Genomic DNA, 20,000 nt, shown 5'->3' on the forward strand with positions numbered 1-20,000 from the left:
TCTTGTTAATATGGATATTGTTTTACCAGTTTGTTCAAATATTGTTGAGTGGACCAATCAGAATGGAGAACTTCCGGGCAAATGACGTTCAGTATGTACCTCTACTTTTGTCAAGTATTCTTCTCTCAACCAATCAGAATTAATCAACTAGGAGACCGGAAGAAGATGAAGGTTTTGACTTAACAGCTTTTTGGATTTGATAAGGTCATTGCTGAATAATATTTCTTTCTTTTCTTGTCCACCCCCTACTCCAAAATAAAATAAGATGATTATAAAGGAATTAGGTAGGTCAGCAGTCAAAGTCAAAGTATTTCGACACCAATCCCTTTGAGTTGAGGCTAATAAAAAAAAAAAATTAATACTCTACCACTTAACTATCCGCACAATTAAGAAAAGAAAAAGAATTAAATAATCCCAGGCAATTTATGCTCTCTCAATAGGTAACGATACCGATTGTCCCAGCCCACATTTGAACAGATCATTTTGACTTTGTCATTTTGAATTAGACGCAACCCTAGGGCTAAGGAGCATCAAACAAAAACCTCTCTTTCTTAATACGGTAAAATTGTTAAAATGGTACAACATATGATTCTTTCACGGGTTTGGATTTATTAAATGAGTTATATTAGAGTTAGAGACTGGATGTGTTGCAATGAAAATAAACCAGAGGTGTTCCAAATCACAAGACGTGTCCACGTGGACCTTTTCACGCTTAACCCGAATCTTTCTGATTGTGTAATTCCCATCACGAAGGAGCCTGTGAGAAAATTAGGAGTTTTATTTGACACCAAATTAAAAATGTCTGCCCATGTTACTAATGTAACTAGATCCTGCAATCTTGATCTTAGATCTATTGGTGCTATTAGAAGGCTTTTAAATATTAACACTACTAAACTTCTTGTTGTTTCTATAATTGATGTTCGCCTTGATTATTGTTGCTATTAAATGATCTCGTTTTAAATTGATATTCGTAAACTTTGCTGTCTTCGTTGTTGTTCATGTTGGTGATCATCAAGTATATATCTTTTTACTCTCTCTCTCTCTCTCTCTCACTCACACAAAGACACACACACACACACAGACAAAGAGACACATACAAACATATATTTATACTATATATATATATATATATATATATATATATATATATATATATATATATATATATATATATATAAAGAATATAAGATACTTTGAGTATTTTTTTTTTATCTGTAGGATAATTCAATAAATTCAAACATAATATAAACACGTTCACACATATTGATCGTTGCTCTAGAGATTTGCGTTCTTCTTGTTAATATGGATATTGTTTTACCAGTTTGTTCAAATATTGTTGAGTGGACCAATCAGAATGGAGAACTTCCGGGCAAATGACGTTCAGTATGTAACTCTAGTTTTGTCAAGTATTCTTCTCTCAACCAATCAGAATTAATCAACTAGGAGACCGGAAGAAGATGAAGGTTTTGACTTAACAGCTTTTTGGATTTGATAAGGTCATTGCTGAATAATATTTCTTTCTTTTCTTGTCCACCCCCTACTCCAAATAAAATAAGATGATTATAAAGGAATTAGGTAGGTCAGCAGTCAAAGTCAAAGTGTTTCGACACCAATCCCTTTGATTTGAGGCTAATAAAAAAAAATTAATACTCTACCACTTAACTATCCGCACAATTAAGAAAAGAAAAAGAATTAAATAATCCCAGGCAATTTATGCTCTCTCAATAGGTAACGATACCGATTGTCCCAGCCCACATTTGAACAGATCATTTTGACTTTGTCATTTTGAATTAGACGCAACCCTAGGGCTAAGGAGCATCAAACAAAAACCTCTCTTTCTTTATACGGTAAAATTGTTAAAATGGTACAACATATGATTCTTTCACGGGTTTGGATTTATTAAATGAGTTATATTAGAGTTAGAGACTGGATGTGTTGAAATGAAAATAAACCAGAGATGTTCCAAATCACAAGACGTGTCCACGTGGACCTTTTCACGCTTAACCCGAATCTTTCTGATTGTGTAATTCCCATCAAGAAGGCGCCTGTGAGAAAATTAGGAGTTTTATTTGACACCAAATTAAAAATGTCTGCCCATGTTACTAATGTAACTAGATCCTGCAATCTTGATCTTAGATCTATTGGTGCTATTAGAAGGCTTTTAAATATTAACACTACTAAACTTCTTGTTGTTTCTCTAATTTATGTTCGCCTTGATTATTGCTTGCTCTATGGTTCTCTCTCTCTCTCTCTCTCTTTCTTTCTCTCTCTCTCTCTCTCTCTCTCTCTCTCTCTCTCTCTCTCTCTCTCTCTCTCTCTCTCTCTCTCTCTCTCTCTCTAGCCATTCCTTGCATACCTACCAAACACAAACACAAACATTTAAACATAGATATAGATACAAGACACTCTCATTCATGAAATTCAAAACTGCGTGATTTTGGGACTTGAGAGAGTGAAAGAATGAGATTAATAGTGAATAAAGATTTGACTTAAAATGCAAAAATGAACCCGTCTAAAATATCTAAGTGTTTTGAGAAGTATTTTGATTGCAGAAAATTCTTCTCCTTGTCCGAGTAAAAATCTCCACGGAGTTGTTTTACGACGTCGAAAATTAATTTCCAAATAAGACAATATAAATTTAACATTTGAAGTATAAATGTTGTGTTGATTGACCTGTCTGTCATCCCAAACAATGAACGGACAACTATGATAGTACGGTATCATTCTTAATACGGTATATATAGTACGGTATCATTCTTAATACGGTATATATAGTACGGTATCATTCTTAATACGGTATATATAGTGCGGTATCATTCTTAATACGGTATATATAGTACGGTATCATTCTTAATACGGTATATATAGTACGGTATCATTCTTAATACGGTATATATAGTACGGTATCATTCTTAATACGGTATATATATAGTACGGTATCATTCTTAATACGGTATATATAGTACGGTATCATTCTTAATACGGTATATATAGTACGGTATCATTCTTAATACGGTATATATAGTACGGTATCATTCTTAATACGGTATATATAGTACGGTATCATTCTTAATACGGTATATATAGTACGGTATCATTCTTAATACGGTATATCTAATCCTAAATGGTATGACGCCGACCGTATGCTTCCAATTGAATGGTAAGCCTTACTAGTGACACTGTGTTGAATTTCTTAATTTTATTTTAATCTTAATTTTCCTCATCTAGGTCATTCCGACATAATGGCCTCAACCTGGTTTGATATCTGGCTTATTTGAGCGTCTATGTGGTCTTGTGGTATGACACTCGCTTTCGGATCGGAAGGCCCTGGGTTCGAGCCTTGTGCTCGGCGCATAGTTGAGTCCTTGGAAAAGGCTCTTTACTCACATTCTCTCCCCGTACTCAGGTGTAAAGTGAATACCTGTCCGTTAACAGCGCTGTCTTTGTCCCAAAAATGTAATATCGCCTAACAGGCTTCATGTCCCGTCCTACATGTTAAATGGTGCTGTTGACCAGAGAACCCATGTAAAGCGCTTTGAGCACATTTAATGGATATTGTTCTATATAAAGCTTAATTTAAAAAAAAAATTTGAACCCTGGAGGTCAATTTTATAGTTCAAAATATGAAACTTGGGGTTACTTTTTCATTTTATAATTTTAGAAAATAGACATAATTGTAGCCGACCGCGTCAAGACGCTACATGTCTAGTGTAAACATAGGTGTATAATTGCTATTTATAAATCTATGGGTGTAACCCATATGTCAAAAGTTATTTTAAAGTTAAAATAGCAAGATATGTCAGATTTTAGTTTAAGTCACTCTCAGCAACTAATTTTATGTAATCAACAAGACATTATATAAACTGAATACAATCCAATAACTATACATTCCGTCTGTAGTATTTGAACATACCGTATTATGGTACAACATATCATTTTGAGACGGAGTCCAAAATTCAATCTTAGCATCTAAACTACCCGGTCATATGACCGTGTTGAGTGGATTGGCCACATTCGACTGTGCCTACCTTGTAATAGTCGCAATTATAGACATCGTGCGACATCCCAAAGTCAGATATTTTAACGGACATCTTGGAATCCACCAGACAGTTCCGGGTTGCCAGGTCTCTGTGTACAAAACGTTGACTGGCCAGATAGGACATTCCTCTGGCAATCTGGAGACTGAAATCCACCAGGTTTTCCTGATGATATATAAATATATTAAAAAGAAGGAAATGAAATTGAAAAAAGGCATCATAGTGTCTAACAATAGAACAGTGTGGGATGGGTGGGAGTTTTCGTGCACACACATCAATAATTAATCAAATGTAAGGTCCTCTGGGGAAATGGCCCAATTGTCACAGGAAGTACTTTTGAGAAGTACTATTAGCCAATAAAGGTGGTTTGGGACCAATAATATGAGAGTTTCTTTATTTCTGCATACTTGTACAACATTTTCAAGTAAAAATTGCACTTCTATTTTAATTCAATTTTCCCCCGAACGCACTTCAAAGCCATTATTCTACAGATTGTCTACTCCAGATAGCCATAACAGCCAATATTCAACATTTTTTCATGAGAAAAACGGCCAAATGTATAGAATGGTCTAATTTTTTAAATATTATTATCATGCTGTAATTCAATTTTTTTTAAAGTGCGACATATAGGTCATTTTCGTGGAGCGCCTCTCAAATAATAAATTATTCAGACTCTCTTTATTCATCCCCAGTACTCTCAAAGGAAGACTGTAGTAACCTAAGCGTCAGCCGCAGTGCAACGCCCTAAAGTATGCGAGAGCGTGGTGATTTGCTCAAAGCCACACGAGGCTGTGAGGACTTGAACTCAGCGCCTGTTTGGTTTAAGTACAAATGAATGCCGTATCAATTGGATCCCTGGTTTGGCTCTCTGACATCGTGATATTTTTATTCTCTGTTTTCATCTGGTTCTTCTCCATCTCATCATTATTGATATAGTAAGTGCCTGCTACACATTATTTCTGCTTTGTGGCTTGGTGTCTCCTGTATGTGTCTTTCGTGGGTTGGTTTGTGACCTGTATGTGTCTTTCGTGGCTTGGTTTGTGACCTGTATGTGTCTTTCGTGGCTTGGTTTGTGACCTGTAGGTGTCTTTCGTGGCTTGGTTTGTGACCTGTATGTGTCTTTCGTGGCTTGGTTTGTGACCTGTATGTGTCTTTAGTGGCTTGGTTTGTGATCTGTATGTGTCTTTCATGGCTTGGTTTGTGACCTGTATGTGTCTTTTGTGGCTTGGTTTGTGACCTGTATGTGTCTTTCGTGGCTTGATTTGTGACCTGTATGTGTCTTTCGTGGCTTGGTTTGTGACCAGTATGTGTCTTTCGTGGCTTGGTTTGTGACCTGTATGTGTCTTTCGTGGCTTGGTTTGTGACCTATATGTGTCTTTTGTGGCTTGGTTTGTGACCTGTATGTGTCTTTCGTGGCTTGGTTTGTGACCTGTATGTGTCTTTTGTGGCTTTGTTTGTGACCTGTATGTGTCTTTCGTGGCTTGGTTTGTGACCTGTATGTGTCTTTCATGGCTTGGTTTGTGACCTGTATGTGTATTTCGTGGCTTGGTTTGTGACCTGTATGTGTCTTTCATGGCTTTGTTTGTGACCTGTATGTGTCTTTCGTGGCTTGGTTTGTGACCTGTATGTGTCTTTCGTGGCTTGGTTTGTGACCTGTAGGAGTCTTTCGTGGCTTGGTTTGTGACCGGCATATGTTTTTCGTGGCTTGGTTTATGACCTGTATGTGTCTTTCGTGGCTTGGTTTGTGACCTGTATGTGTCTTTCGTGGCTTGGTTTGTGACCTGTATGTGTCTTTCGTGGCTTGGTTTGTCGCCTGTATGTGTATTTCGTGGCTTGGTTTGTCGCCTGTATGTGTCTTTCGTGGCTTGGTTTGTGACCTGTATGTGTCTTTCGTGGCTTGGTTTGTGACCTGTATGTGTCTTTCGTGGCTTGGTTTGTGACCTGTATGTGTCTTTTGTGGCCTGGTTTGTGACCTGTATGTGTCTTTCATGGCTTGGTTTGTGACCTGTATAAGTCTTTCATGGCTTGGTTTGTGACCTGTATGTGTCTTTCGTGGCTTGGTTTATGACCTGTATGTATCTTTCGTGGCTTGGTTTGTGGCCTGTATGTGTCTTTTGTGGCTTGGTTTGTGACCTGTAGGTGTACTCCGACGATTCGAGTGCTACTGTGGACAAGACAAAATTGACATTGAAAAAGTCTCCTAACATAAAAGTATTTCACCATTTTCAGTGGTCAAATGTAAAATTAGTTACTGGGCGAGAACAGCGCTGTCTTAGTTGTAATAATGCCTAACAAGAGCCATGCTTTGTCATACATGTTAAGTGTTTCTGTTGGCTTGAGACCCTTTGTAACTCAATTTGAGTTCATTTAGTCGATACTGAACTGTACAACAGCTCACAATTTTGACCACTATTTTTTTGGTGCAATGCGTACCTTGTTGAGAGCAATTCTCTTCTTGCCAGCTCCCTTCATAGGATGGTGCGGGTCTGTCCTTCTTAAAAGCTCATTGAGGTCCCCATGTTCCATGAATTCGAAAACCATGAACGGGCTTCTGTCAACGGCTGGAATGCAAATACAAATGATGAATACTAAACTGCTGTTTCAAATTATTATTTTAAATTCAGTAACTTCCCGCACAAGTAACGCAGTGTTTTGAGACCGAAACAGTATTGAGTTATTCCTGTTCAATTCCTCAATTATCTTCTGCTATCTTCTTCACTAGTCCTTTGAATTATAATATATTATATAGCAATCTGTTAAAATCAAAGTTTTCTCACACTGAGCGACTACACCCAATAACTTGATGTTTTTCGTGCGTGGTCAAAGGAAGCTATAATCTCAACCGTTGAAAGTTCTCTAAAATGCTTCCTCACTCACTCACAAACTCTCTTTCTCTCTCTCTCTCTCTCTCTCTCTCTCTCTCTCTCTCTCTCTCTCTCTCTCTCTCTCTCTCTCTCTCTCCCGTCCGCTCTATATCCCCCATTTTCTCCCTCCTTTCCTCTCGCTATCACTCTCTATACTTACTTTGAGTGACAACACCCAACAACTTGAGGATGTTTTCGTGGTCAAAGGACGCCATAATGTCGACCTCTCTCTGAAAATCCTCATAAGCCTCTGTCCCGGCACCCTCTTTCAGGACTTTCACAGCCACGTGGACATACTCCTGACTCTCTGGCATAAACAAATATCCTAGAAGACGTTTTAAAAGAAATAATAATATAAGTAATAATGATAATAGCATAGCATTACTGAACATAGAGTCATATCTTTCTCACTTCCGGTTCTAAATTAATTTTTCAAAAATGGCTGTCGAATTATTATTATCATATTATCATACCCGGTCTTGTGATGACATTTCTTTATGCAGATTGTACCATTTTGGAAATATAATAATTAAAAAGTGTATAACCGGAAGCAAGGAAAAAGTAATACAGCTCACAGAGAGAGAGAGAGCGAGAGAGAGAGAGAGAGAGAGAGAGAGAGAGAGAGAGAGAGAGAGAGAGAGAGAGGAGGACCACAGGCTTTCCCTTTCATAGCTTGTTACAGGAATAATATAATATGGAGTATGATGAAGATGGTGAATGGTGTTATAGGGGAATGGTGAAAGTGAAGGATTGTAACGAAAATATTAGGAAGGTTGTTGTGATAATGATGATGATGATGATGATGATGATGATGATGATGATGTTGTTGATGCCGGTTTGTTTGTTTGTTTGTTTGATTTTTTAATTTTTTTTGTGTAACCAAATGACAAATTGCCACTTTTTTGAGGACAATAAAGATATATTATTATTATTATTATTATTATTATTATTATTATTATTATTATTATTATTATTATTATTATTATTATTATTATTATTATTATTATTATTATTGTCCTTTATTGTTCCTGGCATTAAGAAGGCAGCAGAGAATAAACATTTTCTCTCTCTTTGGGCCATCTCTGTGGAAAACCGTAGAAAACCACATAGCGTCCTAGGGACAGGATCCACGCATTAAATTCCATCTTTAGTCGTGTACACTGGAATCTCAGACTGTGAAAATGACACGATGTCAGAGAGCTGAACCCGGGATCCAATTACTGGAGTGACAGAGGAAGCAACGAGAACAGGACTGCAAATAAATACAAGCAAGATAGAAATGATGAGGGTAAACAACAAGCAATTTCACCCTATAAAACACCACCAAAGAGACATCAAAGAGGTCGATAAATTTGTATATTTGGGTAGCATAATAAGCAAAGAGGGAGGAACAGACGAAGACATTAAAAGCCGGATAAATAAAGCATGACATACTTTTAACACTCTTCGACCAATATGAAAGTCAAAGACTATTAGATTGAAAAATAAAACCCGGTTATTCAACACAAATGTGAAGTCTGTTCTTTTGTACGGCTCGGAGACTTGGCGAATGACTAAAGCCACCACAAGTAACCTTCAAGAATTCATAAACATGTGCCTTAGAAACATCCTTAATATCAGATGGCCAGATATCATCACAAACGAAGAACTTCACCAAAAACTGAGCCAGTCACCTATTGGAACTGAAATAAAGAAAAGGAAATGGGGCTGGATTGGCCATACCCTCAGGAAGCCTACAAGCAACATCACCAGGCAGGTTTTGGACTGCAACCCACAAGAACAGAGGAGAGTTGGTCGACCAAACCAAAGCAGACATGACGACGAGGAAAAGAGACTGAGATAAAGACAGCCTAACAAACCGGGGCCCAATAAGGAAGGAGGACATCGGGGAAAAAACGGGTCAGATGGAAGAGTGCTGTTGCGGCCCTGTGCTCCACAAGGAATCAAGAGGCTTAAATCAAGTAAGTATGTCACACTGGAATCATTTCTTTTTTCTCAATCACCTCAAAATTTAGAACGTCCAGATTATTTTAGCAAATGACTTTCAAGAAATAGAAGTTCATTTTATCGTTACCTTTGAAGACCTGGCCAAAGGCGCCCTCTCCGACTCTCTCTAGAAGTTTGAGCTGGTCCATGGGAACCTCTCGGACATTGTTGCTGCCCAGACTGCCAACCATCTTGGGGGAGAAGTAGGTGGGGTTACGACTGGTTGTGTTCATGTTGTCTAACAATAAGGCCCCATCACCGTTCCTGCTGAAAAAGGGATGGGAATATGTATAATGGTTGAGCAGAAAACCCCCGAGCATTGGTGTACCGCAAAATCCATAAAGTACTTAAAGCGTTTAAAAGGGGTCCACAGCCAACAACAACACATAAAATGTAGGACGTGAAATAACGCATGTAAGGCAATAGTATAATTTTTCTTTCCGACAAATGCATCGCAGTCGAGAACCACGTACGGTCCGATTATGAGTGTCATACTATGGTAAGGAATGGAAATTTATTAGAAAGAGTGGGAATAAGAACGATGAGAGATAAAGTCCGAAGAAATGGAAGTAGGTACATCGGTTACCGAAGAAAAGAATAGGATATTGATTGTGTGACTGCAATGTCATAGGCTCCAGAGAGAAGAAGAAAACACGCAGACTCAAAACTACCAGACGGAGTACTGTTGAGAGAGAACGAAATATTAAGTAAGCCATCCATACACTTTGCGTCCATTGGAATGGTGACATCCCGTGCGACCGATCGATCCGTGCTATCAGTCGCTCGGGATTTTTGCCCATTCACCGGATGTATTGCAAAACGACCGTCACCGATCACCAGTCACTGCCTTTCTATTCTATTTGTCCTCTTGCTCACAATCGTGATTACTTCTCACTAAATTATACCAATCAGACTACAAACGTTCAAGGTTACACACAGTTTTGTGGATGTTGTGAGTTTCATTATCTATCTACACCCATCATCACGTAGTGAAGGCTTTGGGTTATGTCAATCACAATAGGATTCAATAGTTGTAACGTCACTTCCTTCCTAATGACGCATGGTAACTTAGTAACACTGGCTCTAAACTATCGGAACAATGGCGGACGCCCGTATGAAATATTTCTCCGGCGAGTATAAAGCGTATCCAGAGGGAAAAAAACACATACATTTGATCATGTTTTGACTTTTACACATTCTGATCACAAGACATATGAAAAGTTCTAGCCAGTATGAAAAATAAAACGTAATGATTTTCTTTGTTTAGAACCAAGATGGCCGCCGTTGCCAGGCGGCGTGACATCAGACTATTGAATCGTATTGTCATATGTCATATATATATATATATATATATATATATATATATATATATATATATATATATATATATATATATACCGATGATGAAATCGGTAGTGTAGCAGCACGGTCCCGTCAACGGCTGTGGTTCGAACCTGACTACGGGGAGAAAAAGCCGGCATGTCATGTCATCACAATAGAAATTAACCAAATGAAAATTTCAAAACTGTCTTACTTTACTGTTTTTTCCAAAACATTTTGTATTTTGCATCTAACCAATTGTAAATTTGATTTCGATCCAAAAAAAAACGAAACCCTTTATTCACCAACAGCTCTCTGAATGAACATTTTTAAACATGCTTTAATTAAAACGAATTTCTAATTTCAACATTCTTTGGAGTAGACACACGACTCATGGTATCAGACCTATTGTAAATTTGACTCTGATCCAGAATCTGAATTAAAAACAGCGAACATCCTAAATTAAAATTGTGCATTTTTTAAACTGTCGATCGCCGATCGCTCAGAAAAAGCAACCGGATTTTCAAGGAACCGACTGTCCCCATGCCTATCACATAGTTATTTAGTCATACACGAGGGGATTTCGCTACATGCCTCCCACAAATCGTCACGGGTTAAAAATCGTATCGGCTTTGGCGATGAACACAGTCAGAATAGAGACAACGGAACGAGGACCAATGCGCCACCTGGCACGAAGTGGATTAGATAATGTTTTGTATACATAATGGGTTAACCAGATAAGGTAGATATATTGAAACCTCATAAGCGATTATTGTGTCCTCGTTACATTCGCCTGTACGCGCGGGGTAACAAACGAGGCTACCCTGAATATATGCGTATCCTTGGTAACAACCCACGCGTTCTCTTTCGCCCATCTCTCCCCGCCTTTAGCTGTCAGTGATGATGCTGATGTAAACAAAATAAGATAAACTATCCCGCACTCGCTGACCTTGTTTATATTGACTAACCACTTTCACAAAACCTAATAAAATATTATTTATTTGGATTACATCTATACAATTGATTAGCATTGCTACTCAACTGGATTTTTATTGCTGCCATGGGTATACTATTAGATTGCTCATAGACCTGATTGTTCATCATGACATTGATAAAATTCCAACCTGACTAAAACAATTGAAGTTTATTACATTTATTAATGGATGTGGAAATGGACTTCGATCTTGATATTGGTTTAAAAATTGGCTTCGAGTTCAAGTCCATAAGATACAAAAGGCACACTGTGCCCATCATCGCAAATCAATTTATACACATCAATTTTATCTATCACACCAACACTAATCCTGTCACTCTAGTCATTCAGTCCTTCCGGTGTTCTTGTGTATGTGGAAAACACGTAGGAAGGGTGAGTGTGTGTGTGTGTGTGTGTGTGTGTGTGTGTGTGTGTGTGCGGGGGGGGGGGGGGGCGTGATGTCTATTATGTTTAGTTTCTTTCCAGTCACGTGATGTTCGAGGGAAAAAAACTGTATTTGTGTGTGTGTTTGTTCTTGGTTGGAATTTGTCGATGTGATGAGGCATGGTTGAGTATCTGTTTTTTGAATTGTTAATGTAGATCGGAATGTTGATGGCTCTAAACAAGTGTGTATGAAAGGTGCCAAAGCAAGAAAGAAAAATACAAGGAAGAAAAAAACCATCCCCCAAAAAATCAATCTACCTCGACTGGGGATCGGATCTGGCCTCAGACCTTCTGATTACTGGTCGGACGTGCTACCATTACACTACAGCAGAGGCTGACGATAGTTGGGACAATTTTAATACCTATATTCTTCACAAGGATACGCGTTTTACGCTGTGAACCCTAGCTCGCATTATACGATACAAACAATTTGATATTTTCTTAATGTTTATGGTTTATGACAGTTTTGTGAAATAGATGTATGCGGGCGTTCTCTGTACGAGCCTGAAGTGTTGGCCATCTTAGTCTGTCCAGAGCTGCTGTCACACACCCCAGGACTGTTTATAAACGAAAATAAACATAAATTACGTCATGCGTGAACTACCATTTAATATTCTAATCATTTTAGTATTATATTCACCTTTCGTCATTCACATCTTTCCGACAGAATAGACGTTTGAGGCAGCATGACACATTTTTGTTATAATATACTATTACTATTAGTAAGGCACCCTAGTAACTACTTGATTAGGTATCGGTGAATTCATGTGCAAACGTATTGTTTTTGTTTGTTTTTTTGTTGTTAAAGATCTCTATAAATTAAAACATTGCAATAACATTACGCCCGTGATCGTACTGCCTCACATATTCAAATCACGCTGCTCACGAGATGAATCCTGAAATGACGTATCTAGGTAGGTCAAAGAAGGAAGCGGAAATTACACATTTATATCCGGTTCCTTTCCGCCTGACGCCTGGCATCAATTTATTTAAGCAATCGTTTGGCCTGTTTGTTCCGCTTGCCGTCAATTTTGATATACTTTGATTTTCCTTTTCCCCTCTCTATTTTTTCATTTATTTTCCAATTATACTTTTACTTCTGAATTCTGAAACGCGTACTCATTCACAGGTCTGATAACCCAAATTGTTATGGCCTCATTGTTGTCGTGAAAATATTCTCAAACCAGCTCAATATAATGTCCCCTACAGCCATCTTAAAACTCCAATATACTTGATACCGGGATATAATTCTGTGCTATTGATCTGAAAGATTATACCAAAAAAAAAAAAAGGGAAAATTGCTCCACAAAGAAATTAAGTTTTGACGGTATTAGTATTAGGAATCTTGGGCTCAGACTTTTGAGAAGTTGGAATTTCTGGAAAATGCCTCTTGAGTGAAATGAAAAAAGTTGTAATGACAGAATAATACAGCCTAAAAAATAGAAATCAATGATTGAGCCATAGAATGTCTGGTCTTATAGCAATGTCAAGATACATCCATCTCTCTCAACTCCACTTGACTCAAGTGAATAAGTGCATATGTGACCCATCGTCTGAAACCGGCTTTATGCCGTATTTATTTCGATGCTGAATATTGCATTTAAAGACAACCTGACGTGACTTGGGTTGATTTATTTGTGACCCATCGTGTTCATCTGGTGTTATATGGGAATGGACTGGATGAGAACAATTGGGTCAAACAGGAAATGTCCGCTTTTAAAAGTTTTACGAAAAGAAAACTCACTCTTTTCAACAAAACAAATAATTTAACTAAAATCGTTATCGTTAAGCTTAGAATTCCATTGCTCGCACAAGGAACACCTGATATCATACCGTTTGAAGGTGATTGGTCACATTTGTTTTATTAAAGAAAAGAAAACAGAGGCGATGACCTTCAAAACCTGCAAAGTCTCGGTAAAAAATGAGATAACAGTCCCTTTCAACCCTGTGAACGCACACACACACACACACACACACAGACATACACACACAAAAGCTGTATTAAAAACAAAAGAAAACGGCGTATTTTTCTATAACTATAAGTCAGACGAAAAAAACATCCGATTTAATTACTTAAATATATGACAAAATAATATCAGTTTTTCCTGAATGATGGAAATGACACATAGTAAGTTTTGACATTTTTGAAATGTCATATTTCAGGTCATGTTGACATCCGATCCACATTTGGACAACTCGTACAGCCCGACATAATTCCAGATGGAGGCCATACCATGTCACACACTGTCACATTGCCGGGGTCAAACGCATGCCAAAAGTCTCTTATTTTGTCTAAAAAAGATAACGATCTGAACAAGTGTGTATGAAAGGTGCCAGACAAAGCAAGACAGTAAAACACAAGTAAGAAACGATCCCCAAAAAATCAGTCTTCCTCGACTGGGGATCGAATCTCAGACCTTCCGATCACCGCCCAACGTGCTACCATTACACCACAGAGGCTCCGGATAGTTGGGAGAATTTTAATTCCTAATTTCTTCACGAGGGAACTAGTTTTTTTTTCTGGTATTTTTCTTTCTTGCCTTTGTCTGGCACCTTCCATACACGCTTGTTCAGATCCTCACCTTACACCGGTACCTGCTCCCTTGTTTCTCTTATTTATTTTGTCTATAAATTCAATTTTGAACATCTTAGTCAGCCTGTTATGTAACCAGTCTTCGACCGTGGGCCACACTTGTACACACTTGAATTGACAACATCACACATAATACAAAGGCGTCCCTAAAAGCCCAAAAGCCTAAAAGCCTAAAAGACAACTTAGCCCCGGTGTGGAGTCCGAATAAAACTAAAATAAAATAATAAAAATAAAAGAAAACTTTCCTTCAAATTTGAATGAGATTTATAGACGAAAAAAATGTCTGCTTTCAAACTATCTCAGTGAAAATAATTTAGCACAGACGTGAGCTGAGAAAATCAGTTCGTTGTTGTTTTGAGGGAGACGGAACCTCTCTGGTATTCATGAAGTGTTCATATATTATTGAATTTTATTGAACATAACCTGAAATATAAGATTTCAAAAATGTCAAAACTTACTAAGTGTCATTTCCGTCATTCAGGGAAAATTGATATTATTTGGTCATATATTTAGGTCCTTAAAGCGGATTTTTTTTCGTTATAGAAAATACACTGAGTTTTGTTTTGGATACAGCTTTTTGTGTGTGTCCACTTAGATTCGATCACTATAACCTTTTCATTGCTAACAACAACGAATTTTCTTAGGTAACACATGCACATTGTTATAAAGTGAATAAGTAATTAAACAGTCACATTAAAAAAAAAGTTAATACATGAGTAGATACATATATGAATGAATACGAAGATAAATAGTTAAATGCTTTTTATTTATTCCAAAGAGAAAATTTTTCGTCAGGGTTTATCATAAATAAAAGACCGAGACAGCCAAGGCGTGCGGCTTAGATCAGCGTTGCCAATATTATGATAATTGCGGCGTGGTTTTCTTGATAAGGAAAAAAAAAAGGAGATGCCGACAGCAGACCTCAAACCCGGGTCCTCCGGATGGAAGAGCAATCTTGATCTACTGTGCCATCTATCCCACTCCCCCCCCCCCCAACCCCCCTTTGTGATCCACCACTTATATCGCTAATCATGTCGGGGGGGGGGGGGGGGGGGGGGGGGGGGTTAGAGTAAAACCTGGAATCGACGTCCACTTATTTGCATCAATGTACATGTCGACCTGGAATCTATAGTCAAAAATGTCAACATTGAATTAATTTCATTTGTTTTGTTATCGATTGACAAAAAAACGAAAATGTCATATTTCTGATCGTTTTTGCTTTCTGATCTATTTTTGACACCTTGTTTGACCCAGACATTACACCGTTTTGAGATGAAAAGTCACAAATAACACCAGTGACATCAAACCCATGCTTGTATTGATTACCTGTTACAGTTTTTGTCAAGACGGGAGACAATCTGGGACATCTCCAAATTACACCGTTTGATCTTTGGATCTGTTTTGATCCTCTAAAAGTATCGACTGTCTGTACTATTTAATCCTGTCTATTGTGGGCAGAGACAATCTGGCCAACTCTAGCGATATATCATTCGTTTCAAAATATCTTTGCCAGAAGGTTGCAAAAATACTACTACTACTACTACTACTACTACTACTACTACTACTACTACTACTACTACTACTACTACTACTACTACTACTACTACTACTACTACTACTACTGCTGCTGCTACTACTACTACTACTACTACTACTATACTACTACTACTACTACTACTACTACTGCTGCTGCTGCTGCTCTACTACTACTACTCTACTACTACTACTACTACTACTACTACTACTACTACTACTACTACTACTACTACTAATAATAATAATAATAATAATAATAATAATAATGGATGACATTTGTATAGCGCATTTTCAAAATTATATAATGATCAACGCGCTTTACATTGGTTGAAAAAAATGCATCTCTTGTTCCACAACCCACAACCGCTCTTCCCCCCCCCTCCCAACACACACACACACACACACACACACACACACACACACACACACACAAGCAGACAAGCAGACCACAATTGAATATTCACACATAGGGTTATAAGCATAAAGTATGTTTCAGATTAAAAATAGGCAGACGTGAAAAGGAAATGTTTTCGTTTCGATTTAAAAGAATTAATAGTTGGTCATGATGGCTTTAGGTATAGAATTCCATACACGGGGTCCCATAGAATTCCATACACGGGGTCCCATAGAATTCCATACACGGGGTCCCATAGAATTCCATACACGGGGTCCCATAGAATTCCATACACGGGGTCCAATAGAATTCCATACACGGGTCCAATAGAATTTCATACACGGGGTCCAATAGAATTCCATACACGGGGTCCCATAGAATTCCATACACGGGGTCCCATAGAATTCCATACACGGGGTCCCATAGAATTCCATACACGGGGTCCCATAGAATTCCATACACGGGGTCCCATAGAATTCCATACACGGGGTCCCATGACAGACAAGGATCACCAGCCAAAACAATTGTTTTTAAAACGAGGAACTGAAAGTAAAGTTTTATCTGATGATGACTTTAGTGATCTGGAAGGTGTATAAGGCTCTTTAAAGAGACAAAAAAAAAGAAACAAACAAACAAACACACACACACACACGCACACACACACACACACATGAACAAACACTTCTTTTATGTCTCATGTTGTTTTTGTTTACAAGTCGTCGAGATAAGGTGATCTAAACTTGTCGATATTCGAAGCCCTCCAAAAAGCAGAAACGGCTTTTAGACCAGAGGTCAGGTTTCATTCATCTCCAAGAATGAGGCCTACAAGTAATTTTACCCAATAGCGTTGTGATATAATCTCTAAAAGGTAATGTACTAATATAATTGTTACAGCTTCTACTTCAGCCAATAACAAAACAGTTAACATACTCGTATTAATACATTTACGTTTCAATAATAATTTGTAAAGTCTCCTAAATTTCTCATTCATGACATAGAGAGAAACATTTATTTTGTCTCCTTCAGTGGGTTCAAATACAAAAACTTCATGACATAATTTTCAAAAGTCGAATTTTCATCAATCAGAAAAATAAATAACAACAATTTTTTGTAGTTACGTCAGTGGCCAAAAGAGAGAAATACTTGTCTTGTTTTCCTTATTGAATAATATATCGTGAGGGTCGTGGAGCTTCCAAATTCAATAGAGTGATTCTAATGTTTTCTATAGAGATTGCTTGGTTGGGAGTGTTTACTAATTTTTTGTCTGAATGCCATTGTGAGTGATTCTAATGTTTTCTATAGAGATTGCTTGGTTGGGAGTGTTTACTCATTTTTTGTCTGAATGCCATTGTATTGCCAATCATCCCTTCACATTGTCACACCACAAAGACGCACATTGCGATTACAGTTTCATTTAAAGCTTATTCTAGAAAAAAATGAAAGAAAATAATTGCCTTTATTTACGACTTTGACTTACTTGACTTCAGCCTTTTGATTCTTGATGGAACAAAGGGCTGCCTCTATTTAAGAGATTGAGTTTTATCTCTCGAATTTCAAAAAGTCCTGAATTCAAATCATTTGACTCTATTTTCTTTACCTTGTTCAATCCTACCTATCTGATGTCAGATTGACGCGGCTCTTTATATTTATATGAGACACGCCGATTCAAAAAGGTATTATTTTATGATCGGTTTAGATTCTGAAAAATGAATTTGTAGACGAAAAATATTGTTTTTTTTGATAAGTTACTTATGTCTTATTAAAGAAGGTAAAATTATTTCTTAATTTAAAACAAATCACGTTTCTTGTAATTCTATCTTTAAAATCATTTTGTGACATTCGGCTTAATACCGCCTTGAGTCGTTGGGTCACACATAGGGTATTGTCACATCTTTTTTAGAGTGTGTGACACATTTAAAGTCAGCCTTAACCAAAGTCATCAACAAAATCAAAATAAATATACAGTGTGTTTTTTTTTATATTATTGATACATTTCAGATTTGTATAACTCGAAAGCTGGTCCCAAAAGCTCCGTTGGTAGAGCACTCGTTTCAAACGCAAAAGGGACCGGGATTGATCCTTGCTGGTCGATATTTATTTCTGACCGTCCTGTCTATAAAAACGTTTTTTTTTTTGCCATATGTGTAGAATTCATTTAAGTTTTTTAGCGACAAGCCGCAATCGTCCGATCTAAAGCTCGACATTACCACGACCCTTTTTAGCGACAAGCCGCAATCGTCTCTCCAGTTCGTCCCAGTCTGTTGGAGCTCGAGTCATGTGACAGAGTGAACGACTTCTCATAGTTTTGTCTTCAGGTGACGTCATACACAAAAGAATTTTACAGTGTCAGGGCAATGTTCCAAGTTGATATCATTAGATTGATATGTTAAATAACATAAACTTTCGAGAAAAAAGCCAAAATAGATCACGATTTAAGTCAAAATTACCCTCTTTTGTTGATGACGTCATCGCTCAGCGACCAAAGGACGCACATTGTAAAATCATATATCAATCAAAACTTGAATATATTCTACATATGTGGAAAAAAAACCCAAAAAAAAACAAAAACAAAATAAAAACAAAACAAAGCAATTTGATGAAATCTTACATAGCTCTCGAGTTATTCAAACCTGAAACGTGTCAATAATAATAATAATAATAATAATAATAATAATAATAATAATAATAATAATAATAATAATAATAATAATAATAATAATAATAATAATAATAATAATAATTAAACCACACACACACACACACACACACACACACACACACTGTATTAATGGTTTTAAAAAATATTTTTTTTCCTTCTAATTTTTGATTTAAAAAGTTTTATTTCATGCATACATTAATAAAATCGCAATCAAATTGGCAATGACGCCACCTTTTTGGCATTTTTTCCTTTGGAAAGACAATTTACAAAAACCAAACGGCGGTTCAAGTGTTGTTGTATTTGAACAAGTTGAGTGTGATCTATAGTCCCAAAAGCTCAGTTGGTAGAGCACTCGTTTCACACGCAAAAGGACCTGGGTCGATCCTGGGTGGTCAGACCGTCCTGTCCACAAACAGTGATAACACAAATCCCTTCAATCATCCTCAAGGGGAAATTTGTCTTTAGGGTCTATTCCAAGGGAAGACTGGAATAACCCAGGCGTCGGCCGCAGAGCAGCGCCTCAAAGTGAGCTAAGGTGAGGTGACTTGATCAAGGCCACACAGCGCAGCGGCGTACCTTTCGGGTACGAAGAAAAGACTGTACCACTGAGCCACGCTGCCACTTGGGTAGGGTATATCTGGGTATCAGATCTGGCTATAGACTAGAGTCCTATCAATAATTGCCACCGTCCGTTTTACGTTATACAAACCTGGATAAGCTCCTGGTCCATGGGCTCCTATGGCTCTGAAGGACGGCTTTTCAAAAGTTATCTTGCCTAAATTTGGTCATGTTTCTGTTATAAAATTTGTCTAACTTACCTTATGATCTTTTCTGGTTTACGTTTCAGCCTGTTTCTCCTCCTCAGCAGACAGCTGATGATAACCAGCACAAAGAGGACAAAGAGGGCAGTAGGTACGACGATGACAGAGATGTTGATGTCTTTGGGAGTTATCTGGGTGGGCAAACAAAGATTTGGAGTTGAGAGAATTATTCCATGAGACCAATTGGGCGATGCCAATAGGACCAGTGGGTTAACTCATCATTGTTCAAAACTCATTCGTTCATTTTATATCCCTCTTAACCACTTAACTACCATTATCGCTATTGAAAACATTGGCCAGAAAACTCCTTCAAATATCGATCGATTTAAATGACCCTTATTTTAGTAAAAACTCTCAAACCTGGGACCTCGCG

The 20,000-nt window shown here is 37.5% G+C and overlaps 1 protein-coding gene across 1 annotated transcript in view; it reads right to left on the reverse strand.

Moving 5' to 3' along the window:
* The window catches only part of LOC144958814 (uncharacterized), a 56,940-nt gene that overhangs the window by 7,311 nt on the left and 29,629 nt on the right, over nucleotides 1-20,000 (reverse strand). The window contains exons 3-7 of the mRNA XM_078891029.1: nucleotides 19,625-19,758; nucleotides 8,976-9,154; nucleotides 7,062-7,226; nucleotides 6,471-6,598; nucleotides 4,029-4,202 (exon numbers count right to left, since the gene is read on the reverse strand). Of these exons, the coding sequence (XP_078747155.1) occupies nucleotides 4,029-4,202; nucleotides 6,471-6,598; nucleotides 7,062-7,226; nucleotides 8,976-9,154; nucleotides 19,625-19,758 (780 nt within the window). The remainder of the gene's footprint in view (nucleotides 1-4,028; nucleotides 4,203-6,470; nucleotides 6,599-7,061; nucleotides 7,227-8,975; nucleotides 9,155-19,624; nucleotides 19,759-20,000) is intronic.

The sequence above is a fragment of the Berghia stephanieae genome, chromosome 13 (assembly GCF_034508935.2).
Source record: "Berghia stephanieae isolate SIO BIC M18660-M18661 chromosome 13, UCSD_Bste_1.3, whole genome shotgun sequence".
NCBI lineage: Eukaryota > Metazoa > Mollusca > Gastropoda > Nudibranchia > Aeolidiidae > Berghia > Berghia stephanieae.